At 38.7% G+C, this 13,687-nt stretch overlaps 1 protein-coding gene across 1 annotated transcript; it reads right to left on the minus strand.

Moving 5' to 3' along the window:
* Nucleotides 1-106: 106 nt before the first annotated feature.
* Nucleotides 107-13,314, minus strand: LOC113024577 (telomeric repeat-binding factor 2-like). The gene is made up of 11 exons (XM_026171766.2): nt 13,126-13,314; nt 12,195-12,290; nt 8,541-8,671; nt 6,861-6,947; nt 5,972-6,112; nt 4,824-4,948; nt 3,952-4,485; nt 2,309-2,455; nt 2,071-2,141; nt 1,902-1,945; nt 107-1,310 (listed from the first exon to the last, which is right to left on the minus strand). The coding sequence occupies exons 1-11, from the start codon at nt 13,274-13,276 to the stop codon at nt 1,152-1,154; spliced, it is 1,686 nt and encodes a 561-aa protein (XP_026027551.2). The 5' UTR covers nt 13,277-13,314; the 3' UTR covers nt 107-1,151.
* Nucleotides 13,315-13,687: the final 373 nt, after the last annotated feature.

Raw genomic sequence — 13,687 nt, forward strand, 5'->3', positions numbered from 1 at the left:
AGGTAGCTCACTGATATTTCAGTCTACACGGGTTTAATTGGACTACACGCATAAATGAAAATGACAGCAAAGAACGGTTTCACAGAATATGAAAGTGAGACAGTTATTGGAGAAGTGGAGAAAAGGAAACGTGTTTTATTTTGCAGTGTCACTTCTGGAATCTCACTATATTTACTGAAGAGAAAAAACAATGGAAGCTATTAATACTGTAAGTGAAGAATAAAGAACATTAAGGGGCACCTATATTTACCCAGAATTACCAACAGTAATGTCATAGCAGAACTTTGTTCATCATTATTTTTAATAGGGACTGAATGATAAAATGTATGTCTCAATATGGGTTTGTGCTTGTAAACAGGAAAGGATTTTTAAATTCTCTGGGCTTATTTTTTATATCTATTTCACTGCATCAGACCTGACACACACACACACACACACACACACACACACACACACACACACACACACACACACACACACACACACACACACACACACACACACACAAACAAAAGGTTGCTCCATTCATTCTTTTTATCGATAGTTTGTTTGGGGGAAAATATACCTGTAGATCTCAGCTAAATGGATATTTTGCTGCTGTCATATCTTTAATTAAAAGGTCTGTTCTGCTTTTCTGAGATCACAAGACTGAGAGAAATTTTTGACTTTTAAAGCTACTCTGTATATACTAAATTGTATCTGCACTGATCACAATGTGGAATTAATCAACATTTGCGTAGCATTCTGATGGGGAGACTCGTTTTCTTCAGTGCCATGTAGTCACAATAGCATACAGAATGGATCCAATTTAAAAAGCTAATTAATGTCACTTAAATTTAGGATTATATTGGGGGGGGGGGGGGGGGGGGGGAGAAGAGAGAGAGAGAAGAGAGACCTTGAATTTTGTCCTTGTTCACTAAAGGGACGTATGAGTCATGTCTTGTAATCCTCTAGGACCCCGTGAAACACAAATGAGAACACATTAACATAAAGATACAGTAACATTTTATCCCTTCCTCAAAACAAAACAATCTTTGAGCCGTGGACACTGAACATTTACCAAATCTATAAACAAATTTTTAAAATTATCAATAACTTGCTTAAGAAACAAAAATAAATAAATGGAGATGGGATAAAATGACATTGGTGAGTCAGACGATATTTGACTTCTTCATTGTTCTCCACCTGTCCTTCAGGTTGACATTTGTTCGATCTTTGAAGCCGTAGTGTTCCTTTATCTTACACCAGTTGCCCTCTCCAAATTTTTTGACCCCGTCTTTTAACTTCTGCGTCTCACTCTCTGTCCATTTCTGCAACACAATTGAAAGATTTGTTAGCTTTTTCCTACTGTGGAGAGTCCAAACATTGTTTCAATTGTTTTTAATGTAACTGACTAAAGTGAAATGTCCTCATGTGTACTGCATTATTCATACAGAAGAAGAAGAAGAGAAGAAGAAAGTGTGTACATTATTGTACTTTATTGAGCCCCGTGGGGAAATTGCTCTCTGCATTTAACCCATTCACTCAGTGAAGCAGTGGGCAGCCATTGGGCGCCCGGGGAGCAGTGTGTAGGGACGGTACCTTGCTCAGGGGTACCTCAGGGTAGCTGTTAAGGGGAATCGAACCCCCGACCTTCCGATCATGGGGCAACCACTCTACCTACTGAGCTATCCCTACAGGAACTTACATTTGTATGATGGTTGCAAATGAGTACTTTTTGTGCAAAAGAGGAACAAAATATATATGCTAAACTGTAAATGGAGATGCCTGTATTGAACAAAGAGTTTGACTTAGTGTAATTTATGTAAATAAATTATAAATTAATTATTTATATTTATAAATAACATCCACAGGAAAGTACAGTGACAAGTTAGCTTTGTAGCATGTTTTGCTATACTTACCCTTTTCCTTTGGCCTGAATTTGAATTGGTGCTCATGTCTGAGCCTTTGTAGGAAGGCAAAAAAACAAACAAACAGAAAAACATTAAAACCAGATGTTTCAGATGGCAAACTTGCTTTAGTCTTATTGAATATTTATAAACATTTTATATTTAATGAAGTGTTACATACCGCTCTTGTTAGGGGTAACATACGACTCTTCGCCGCCCTTGCTCTCCTGTGCATCATGGTACAGTCGCTTCCTGTGAATAAGATCCAGAGTGTGTTTTTGTTTGGCAAAATGATTAAGCACAACTACAAAAGATAAAAATTAAAAATGATTAGAACTATTACTCAATCAGGCTGGGTGAAATATTCACCCAGGTGTATTCTACCACTTTTAGTTTCTCAGTTACTGGCGTTTACTAACCATTTTAAAAGACGAGGACTTTTCTTTTGACCAGAGTCCTTGTGAGGAGTGGAGGTTGTTTGTCGGACAGGATGAGAAGGTGACTCACTTGGTGAGCTCTCCACTGAAGAGGATGTGGTACGGCTGACGTCCATATTATCCTGATTCCTGAATAAATAAATAAAACTGGTCAAATATCAATCATGTTGTGGACCTAAAGAAGACAATTGGGTGAGTTGTTTTTTTTTTTTTAGCATCCTACTAGGATTTAGGACTTAATTGGGTGTTTTCTGCTATGTCTAATTGGAAGGAGACCAGGACATGCTGGAGTGATTTGGCTGACATGGTGAAAACAAAATATACCCTCAGAAGACCTAAAACAGGTGGCTGGGGATAGGGAAATCCGGACATCTTTGCTCAGGCTACTGCCCTCATAACCCAGAGCCAGATAAGTAGCAGAAAAATAGATTGATGGTTGTTATTAGTTTTCACATCAAAGTTATTATAAAATAAGTTCAAACATTGAAAATTGACAATCTAGTAACCAGTAACAGGTGAGAAATGCACATTTGGACTTATTGCTTAGTAAACCATCAAACTGCTGTGCTGCAGCATAACTTTCCCTGCTGGATGCAGAGTCAGAGGAGTCAACTCAAACAGCTGAAACAAACGGTTTTTAATGTTGTATATCTACTAAACAGTAACTTTCTCATAACACAGTGGTTCTCAAACTGAGGGGCAGACGTAAGTTGTGGGGCATGGACGAGGCGAAACAATCCGGTCTTTAAGTGAGGACGTGATGAATCCTGCTTCCCGGCCCAAACTACTCTGTGTTTAATAAGGCTGTTGTGTATTTAACACGTTTTAATGCTTTGTATCTTGTTCTATTTAATCTCAAGTCCCTAAAAACAGTCAGTGATCACTGTCGGCCTCTCTCAGTTTTTATTACAGCTAATCATTTTAAATCTGTTTTTAAAACCTTACGATGTAACTGCAGCCCAGCCCATGCAGCAGTATATTAATGACTAACCTCATATTGTGGATGGATTATCTCAGTTGTTCTCCTGACTGACGTTTGGTCTGTTTACAGCATCCTGCCATGCGATTGCATTTGTCCCTAACCTTCGGGAACCCTCACATTAACTTTTTATCGAGTGGAAAAAGGTTAGCGTTCATCCTCCAGCTTCACTGTTTATATGATCGCTAGCGATCACGTAGCACATCATTATATACCAGCTAGTCCAACTTCAGTAACCCTACAAAAGTCACTGCTGTTTACTTTTCTGTCTTCATTTATGTCGGAAGTGATAGCTGAGCTGTACGTCTTAATTTTTTCAGAAATCCCTCGGTCAGAACATGGTATATTATATTTAGATGGAAATTAGCGAGCTAACTCCCTGCTAACTTCTAACTCCGTTAAACTTCATAGATTCAGTTTTCATGGATGCCTGGATGTTAAACGTAATTGTTACACCTGGTAGAGCAGCCACACTGATCATTTTATTACAGATGAAAGAATTTAGACAGTTTTTAACTCTCAGTGATGCTGCAGTGATCGTGTGACTTAAGGACCTGCAGCGGAGTTTGGGCCCAGGCACGGCTAATGACGTCAGACTTAACGACCGGATAGCAAAAACATCTTGCTATTTGCTACTTTAACTTACCTGGTGCGAGTTCTGTTGGCTTGAATGCAGCTCTTTTGGGTGGGCGTGGCACCTTTTTTGTCTCTTCCCCGACACTGACGGTCTTTTTCATTAGATGCAGACAGTGTCTGTGGTGTTTTTTTCCTTCTGACCTCAGGTTCCAGTTTCTCTAAAGCGGTTGTGCAGCGTGAACTTGCCTGACTGTCTGGTTCCACCACCAGCCGAGACACAGTGTAGTTCTCTCTTTTACACAGCACAATCGGATTCTTAAAGTGTAAATCTGCCCAAATTGGAGGAATGGCATTTGCTTGTGTTGGTTGGTCTGCTGGGGAAGCTTCCATAGGGCCTCCTGAGTCTCTCTGAAATAACAGTTCCTCCAAGTCCACACTTGTGCACCTCTCTGATGTCATGGAAAGCTGTTCGCAAAAATTTTCTTTTTCCAGCTCCTCTCTGTCTACTTCTTCCTCCAACTGAGCAAATGTTTTTTTATTTAAACCTGTGGCCAGGGATTTGTAGGCCGCTTCTAGCCTGGTCTTCGGGATAAGTGAATGTGTACTGGAAGACAATAAAATACTATTAACACTAGAAAACTGAAAAACAGACAAACAAACATCCTGACAACAAAAAGGTATGTACAGTTAATCTAATACATAAATGTTTTTACATGCATGGACAGTGTGATCACATGAGTGCAACATACAATTAATGCAGCTGCTAATGGTGAGTATTAATATAGTTAATAATCACTTCCAATTCAAAGAAAAGGGAGAATTATTTTTCTTCACACATTTTCAAACTGACTGTTGTTTTGCCACTGATCTTAATAGGCATTACTATGGACATTACATTAACATTAGACATTACTAATCAACTAAGAGAAGGGAAGCGATTACCATGGTACAAACTGGACAGTGGCTATTTGTGAACTAGAGCATGGCTGAGGTTCAGCTTGTTCATCACTTTCAGTTGTTGTGCTGTCTTGATCCACAGGGGTTCTTTCAATGATACGTTTTGCAGCCTGGGATGCATAAACCAAACACACACACACACACACACACACACACACACAAATTCACAACAAAGAAACTTCCATGAACAGGATTTCTGAATTGATTACATATGAAACATGGTTTGTTCTTCATTTGAATCTCAATTCTAGTCAAAAGACAATGCACTTAAATTCATAATATACAGCAAGTTGAACCTTTCATGCATTTACTAAACACACTGAGCTATTAGGACTGCTCAAGAAAGCAATCTGATATTTGCAGCCTTAAACATCCTGGTCTCTTCCTCACAAAGAAGAACTTATTATTGATTAATACTAGTATTGGAAGATACTACAAATCAAGGTGTCAGCATATATTATATCTGAGCTGAAAGAGCTGGATCTATGAAATCCTTAATCCTTAAGCAGGAAATTACAGCAGGGATGTACATGAAGAATAGACATACCGGTAATAAAGAAACATATAGAAATCCTGATAATTTTACAAGATGCGCAGGCTTTAAAAAACACCAACAAAAAAAATATCTCCAAAACCCTGGAGACTTGGTTTAGAGCAGGGGTGGGCAATTCCAGGCCCAGGTGTCCTGCAGGTTTTAGATCTTTAGATCTCTGGGTCAACACACCTGAATCACATGATTAGTTCGTTACCAGGCCTCTGGAGAACTTCAGGACATGTTGAGGAGGTAATTTAGCCATTTAAATCAGCTGTGTTGGTTCAAGGACACATATAAAACCTGCAGGGACACCAGCCCTCGAGGCCTGGAGTTGCCCACCCCTGGTTTAGAGGGTACAGTTTAATGCTGGACTGCAGTTTAATGCTGTCAACCTCATGTAACAGCAATTTCTTTGCAGATGCACCGGGCAGTGTACATTCCATTTTCCCAACAAGTGCTGAAATGTCTAAATGCAAAGATGGGCCAATCTTGACCCCAAATGTTTAAAAGGACTTCACATTGCTTAAAGTTATTCTATTGATTAGTTTCTATAATTAACTAAAAAAAACAAAACATATTTAATACAGAGCATGTATACCTTATGAAGAAGAGGAAGGCTGAAGTGGCAGATCCTCAGGCAAAACGCAAGCATCTCCTCCTTGAAGTGCTGAAAGTTGATTTGCTCAATGACTTCATGAATCTTATTCTTTTTCCTGATGAGACCCATGAATGTTGCTCTCTACAGAAAATGTGAGAAACGTGACATTAAAAATATAATGTGTTTGAATATCTTAGCATGCACCATTTTAATTTTTAAATTGTTTTAGGGATGTAATAAAATCAGACCCAACATTGTTTAACATTCATGTGACAGAAAATGAAAACTAGCCAATGCAGTTATTTGATGGTTTTGTTGTAAAGGGGGAGGTTGGCCACTGGAGGGAGCTGGAGCTAAAAAACAAATGCAGAAAAAGTTGGGGAGGATTCTACAGTGAAATGAGGCTCCACCATCCAAAGATCATTCAGTGATCAGTCAACCCCATCCAGATAATAAAAGGGACACTTATAAGGCATGCAAGCTAAACCAATTGTTTTAATTTGTCTTTTCCACATAATGTCTTCCTGCACCAGCGCTATCATCATATCAGCACACTGATGACTGTGGCTGATGAGGAGATGCAAGATGGGAAAGCAGACTGTCCATTATCCAGTATTTTTATGGCCTAAGCTTGCAAAGCCTAGTAGATCTGAAATGAAATTAACCGTTGTGTCTTTGTCTACACTTAAAAGCTATAAAACGATTAGCAAAAGCTTCCCATCCTGGTTATTTTGTATTACACAGCATATCAACATCGATATGACAATGCTTATCAATTTTTAAACAAGACTTTACAAAATAACTTATCAGTAGGGATAAAGTTACACACTGACTTTAATGTAAATGTTATTATCGTGTAGTGAAAAAAAGGTTTAGCGAGTAACCTCACCTTTCCAATATTTTTGGGAGGAAAGTGTTTCATCAGCACCTCTTCTGCTTTCTCAAACTTACTGTTTTTGATGAAAATCCCCACAATCTAAAGACAGAAATATATTATTTGCTAAACAGAACATAATTAGAAACCACTGTTTTGATTGCCTTTGTAGACGTATGTAAGAATGTAAAAGCTGAACAAGTGCAGATATTTAAAATGTAAAAACAAAAACAACCCACTTAATTTAGGGAGTTGTCTTTGAATTAGAGCTGGGCGATAGAACGATAACGATATGTATCGCGATATAACTTTTACTCGATAGAGAAATTAAGCTATCGCGATAGACTTCACCGCTCTTGTCCTCAAAAAAAAAAAAAAAAAAAAAGGTCAGCCAATCCAAATTAAGTAGCGCAGAGCCGAACCAATCACAGCCGCAGCGTCACGTCCGCGTGACTTGTTACGTACAGCACAAGTGCCAAGCCGCACGTGTGTTTGTTTGGGAAGCAGCCAGCGGGTAATGGAGGAAATGAGTGTGCCGACTAGAAAAATCAACCGAGCGTGACCGAAGAGAAAACAGATGATGGTTCCAACGCCGGAGAGATTGTCGAACGGAAGAGCCATAGAAGTTCCGTAGTGTGAAGGTATTTCGGCTATTTCAAGTCTGACAAAAAACAGAGTAGCGTGCACTGTAAATTGTGCCGAAAGCAAGTCTGGAAATACAATAAACTGGTGCATGCGTGACACTGTGCGTCACGTTATTGTTTCGGTGAAATGAATTTCTACAATACTGTTACTGTTAATTCTACTCTCTGCAGTGTTTAAATGCTTACATATACACACAGTTACTGTCCCTCCACACATACGACTCGGTTCTGCTTCTATGCTGCAGCTTTGTTTACTTTTTCCCACCGAGGCTTCTAGACTTCTGATTGGCCAACATTTCGGCACGGTTAGGAATCTAGCGCCACCTGCTGCTTTGGCATGTTCATAGCAGCGTTTTCCTTCATTTCTGCCTTTATGTGTGGACGGGATTATTTTTTAAAACGAAAACGGAAAATCTCCGTTTTCAAAAATACCCGTGTACCCGTGGACGTAGCCTCAGTCTCTGACTGGAAGCGCTAATTCGTCATTCGGCTTTTGTCAGACTAAAGTAACTGTTAAAACTGTTTGAAAAGCTCAGCTATACAACAAGGAGAGATTGAGAATTTCCTTTTAGTTCTCAGTTTATTTGATATTGACAAAAGTTAGTCAGTTTTGTCTGTTCTTCTGTAAAACAAACTAAGATTTATTTTTAGAATTAATATTTTGTTTCTAAGTGGAATTGACAATTTAGTCTGTTTTGTTTGTTCTATTTTGAAACTTAAACGCTTTAGCGGCTGCCTTTTGTGTAGTTTGCAATATTTGCCTTTATTTATCTGAAAAAGTTTCATGTTCCTTAAGTACATCTACCCTGTTGAACTTATTATGGGAAATAAATATTTAAATAAAAACAAGCTGCTGATTATTTCACATTTTACTTGTGAGCAACGGCACATTTAAATCTTACAAATATAGTTATTTGGCTTATATCGTGATAGATATCGTTATCGCCTGAAATGAAAAAAACATATCGTGATATGAAAAAAATCTCATATCGCCCAGCTCTACTTTGAATGGAAGTACAATAAAGGAATTCAGCTCAAGAGAAATGCTTACCATATCTTTAAGAGAAGAGGACACCTTTTCATACTCCTGCTGTGGGATACTGAATTCCTGGCTTATTTTTTCCAGTAACATTAAGGCTGATTCCAGAGGAGTTGATGGCACATCCATTTCAAATGAAACACCTGTAGGCAAAGACAAACCAATATTCACTGTTGTGTTTATTCACAATATTCGCAGTATGACGAGATGTCAACCTCAAATATGAATTTAGAGAAAGCTGTGAATCAGGCTATTGATTATGACAGAAATCAAACTTAGTTTTGTTATCAAGTATTCTTGATAATCAAGTATTCTATCAATTGAGTAATAATGGAAAATTACATTTGTCTCTTTAATAAGCAATTTTTAAAATATTAAATATTAAAATGAGAAAAAAAACAGGTCTTTTAAAATAAACTGCTCATTGAATTCTCTTTTAGAAACGATTTTTTTTGTTTAAAAACCGGAGCAGCTTGAGCGTAATGTTTTTAACACACCCCTGCTCTTAGATATGTTTCTGCTACGTTGTCTGTTTTTAGTTGCAAATGTGAGTGACGCCGTGACAACTGAGCGCTACAGAAGCAGTCCTAGTATTGATATGTCACCAGATGTCCTTTATATACCATGTATACACTCACTGGACTATTAGGTACAATAATACCAATAAGTTTCAAAAGCTTCTTAATAGAGCTGGGCGATATATCGAGTTTTTAAAACATATCGATATATTTTTATACGAGATATAAGATGTGACAATATCCTTTATATCGATATAGTCTATGTTACGTTATAATTATAGTTGTGGAGCCGCAAGTTTGCCTCTCTTTCGTCCACTTTTGTCTCTACGCAACGTTACTCCGCCTCGCCTTCACTGAAGACAACTCCCCCTCCTATCCCATCGCTTCACGTGCAGGCAGCGACAAGACGGACACGGCAAATCTCCGTTAACGAGTTACTGCGCATCGCCCCATGCGTGGGGCTGGACGGCGTCAACGAGCTAACGAGCTAAACATGCTAACGAGCTAACCGCGCTAGCGAGCTAACAGCGCTAACCCTAAAATCCTTTCATTCTCTCAAAAGTTGATAGCGCGCCTTATGTATGAATTCTGGTTGTGCTTGGTGGCCGCGAACCGATTTTATGTGGTACACGGCGTTCAGCAATCTGTCAAAAATGTTTGAGTACGACTTTGGTAAGCTACGGAGCTGCACCGCTTGATAGATTGTCGGCGCATTACGGCTACCGAGGAGCTTCGCGGAGTGATACGTACTGTGTATAAGGACCATAAATGGCACCTGTAAGGCTACGTTCACACTGCAGGCGAAAGCGCATCAAATCCGATTTTTTTGACCCTATGCGACCCATATCCGATCATGCTATGACAGTGTGAACGGCGCAAATCCGATATTTTCAAATCCGATCTGGGTCACTTTCGTATGTGGTACTGAATCCGATACATATCCGATGTTTTAGAAAGCGACTGCTGTTTGAACGGTCAAGTCGCATTAAATCCGCCTTTTACGTCACCGACACAAGACTGAAGCCAATTATCAGCGCCCGAGAAGCGCCCGAGAAGACATCGCGAACGCTTCCTAGCCATCCAGTGTAGATGTCAGTGAAACTGTTGGGAAGACAACGTAAACATTTCATTTGTACTGTATAATCTGCAGATTCTGACAGAAATCTGCAGCTATCCTTTGAAGCACCGCTCCTCTCTTAAACAGCAATAAGGATCATTATTAGGTTATTTACATTATTATGTAAATAACAAAATAACTTAAAGCAAAAATTGGGAAACGTAAAGTCCGAAGTCTTTATATTAACGGCCATCAGTCAAACAATACTGTTTGTTCTTGGTCTAAACAGAGCGCGTTGTGTGTGACATCTTCTTTTGCGCATGCGGGCCGCTTTGAGCGTTCACACTAGAGCGCGTTTGCTGTCGCATTTTATTTGTAGTGTGAACGAGGAGACAAAAAAATCGGATTTGATCAAAAAATCGGAATTGAGCATTAAGACCTGCAGTGTGAACGTAGCCTAAGAGACGTGGTTATGAAGCGGATTTCAAACTCCAGGCTATCAGTCACACAGTAAAACTTGGGAACAGAGCAGCTGTAAAATCTGTCTGTCTTTGTTATTACGCTCAGCGTCTTTTAGTTTACATTTTGACTGCACAATTGTGAGCTCTTTGTTTAGCACAAAAACAACCTTGTTTTCTTTTATTTATGGAGCATTATTATTTAATGAATGCTCATAATTTAATTTTGAGTAATTTTTCATGTACATCTGTGCTGTATGTTAATAAAAGTGCCTGTGTGACATCTGGGACACAGCTTTGACTAAGAACTCTTTTTGTTCTTACTTTATGGCTTAAAAAAAATATCGAGATATATATCTTATATCGCCATCCAGCTAAAAAATATCGAGATATGAATTTTGGGTCATATCGCCCAGCCCTACTTCTTAATAGAAATTTCTAAAATCCCACCGCAGCAGCTGTAGCGCATTTAGGGATTTGGATATGGTAAAGACTACTTGTGGAATTCAAACCGAGCATCAGAATAAGAATTTCAGCGACTTTAAACATGGCATGTTTGTGGTGCCAGACAGGCTGGTCTGTGCATTTAAGATGTACTGGGATTTTCTCTAACAATCATCTCTAGGGTTTACAGAGAATGGTCAGATAAAGAGAAAACATCCAGTGAGCAGCAGTTCGCTGAATAAAAATTGTCATATTGATGGGAGAAGTCAGAGGAGAATAGTGAGACTATTTTGAGTTGACTCATTCACTCAAAATGGAAAATTCTGCCTGGTCTGGTGAGTCTTGATCTCCGCTGTGACTTTAGCATGTTAGTCCCCAATTCTGTTGTTAGTTGATTCTGTTCATCTGGACGCAGCGTTTTCAGTGGGAGAAACGTTTTGTCAGTCATCCAAGTGACTCCTTCAGTCTCAGCTGACTGCAGGTTTCCCCAATCTTATAAACAGTACATTTGCATAATGACGACTGAAACTAGCACCACCTCAAGTAGTGAAATAAGTTTGACATTTCCACCTTGGTGTTTTACAAACTACTTTTCCTTTGTTGGAAGTTGGGATCTAAAAAGGGAGCTGCTTCACTATATCATTGGAAGCTGACAGGTGGTTCCTGCTCTGAGACATGCCTCGGCTTTTCTCGTTGTTGTCCACACTAGGGAACATCAAGGCATGGCGTTGCTACAACAGTGACATTGTGATATGATACTTTTGTGATATCAGAATATTACATAAAAATGTGTACTGGTATTTAAATAGACATCAATGGATATCATGTCAATATGGACCAAGGAAGGAAAATTATGTGACACAAATAACTGAGGCAGCTCTGAAAGCAAAAGGTGATCAATCCCAGTATAGGCAAGGTGTAACTAATTAAGTAGCCAGTGAGTGTGTAGTCAGACTCTAATCACAAGCTTTTATTATTTATATTGCCCTCTAAATGTGTCTAACTGTGGCATAACTGTGGTACAATGTATTGCAGATTAGTTACATACCCTTTTTTAATCATTTGACAGGTAAGTTATTACATTTTTGCAAATGATTTATTTTGATGCACAGAGCTGTACACTGATGTCGCTTAAAGAACCACAGTAATACTCAGATGTGCCGATCTTGTCGATTAATGTTGAACTCACCAAGGTTTTCACCCTCATTTATCCGGGAGATAAACTGTAACACTCGAAATTTCATTGCGATGTCATCCGTGGACTCCAAAGGGCGCGCCATAATACCTGCAATAAAACAATAAAGAAGCTTCTTATTTCCCCCAAACACACAGAAATTAATAACACAAAATAGCCTAAGTAACTGGCAATAATAGCTGGCTATATGCCCACTTTTTTAACGTCTACTGAGGTGTCTCAAATTGAAGGAATACATAACCGATTTTACTGACTGGCTACAAATAACATTTTCAGGTAATGTCAGTATCATGTTTGTCAGCATTAGAAGTACAGCTACATAAACACTTGGCATTATGACAGTCCTGTTGATACTCCATTATCATGTCACCTGGAGAGAAGTCTATGCCCTAGAAACAAGTTCAATAAATAAATAAATAATTTAAAAAAAACAAACCAAAAATAAGGCGTATGGAGGTTGTATTTAAGAAAAAGATGTCTTTTGTATGGTAATAAAACTATAAATATGTCATTAAAATCACCTTGATTTTTTTCTTAAAAGACACATTTTAGTATGTTGAAAAACCACTACGTGAACGTACATACATGTAAACAGAACTGAAATTGTTCCTTGTGTATATAAAAGATCAAAACAAATAAATAAGAGCAGCCTCGCTCGACATAACAAGACGATGAGTCCGCTTAGTCTCACAACAACACGATTCATGAAATTTCCCCCGTTTATTCATTTATTTTCTGTCAGCTGACGCCTGGAAAGTTTAAGAGCATGTATTATCGTAACCAAGATAGAAGACAACTTATAAAGGAGCACTAATATTTAAGTCCGCTAACTTGTATTAAGTTTGGTACGAAGTTAGGCAGTTCTGGTAGTACTATAGCTGGTTACGAGCTAGCCAAACTAGTCAAAAACACTGTTTATACTTACAGTCGAGTATATCTATAATGGCACAGAAATCCTCGTATTGTTCATTTTTAAAGAACTCTACCGCCAAAAAGAAGTAATAATCCACTAGCCAGCCGTTCACGACAGATTCAACGCTCACTTGATAACTGTTTACAGTCTCCTTTGCCGCCATATTCACGTCAAGTTAGACGGTAAAGCAGGAAAGCATTTAGGATGAAGGCGGGGAAAATTTGAAGGCTGGCCGAAAGGCAAACCGGGGCATTTTATTCTCCGAATTTAGTTTTTCAGGCAGCACTTAAGTCATTCCAGTTGTATAAAACCACAAGAGAAACTCATCCAAGACAATAAATATCCCCAAATAACGTTTAAAAATCGGTGAAACTACAACCATGACTGCCAGTCCAATATCAAAAATACAAAATTTAATTAAGACTTTAAAAAGAGTTCTGCCTGAAAGTCAAAATTCAGCTTACAAAACACAAGCGCTTCTTCTCTGAGCCGACGTTGCACTAGCAGGATAGCACTATGCTGCCACCCAGCGGACTGGAAGAAGCAGCGCTGTTCTTTTCAAATGTTTTTTACT

The sequence above is a fragment of the Astatotilapia calliptera genome, chromosome 1 (assembly GCF_964374335.1).
Source record: "Astatotilapia calliptera chromosome 1, fAstCal68.1, whole genome shotgun sequence".
Classification (NCBI taxonomy): Eukaryota; Metazoa; Chordata; class Actinopteri; order Cichliformes; family Cichlidae; genus Astatotilapia; species Astatotilapia calliptera.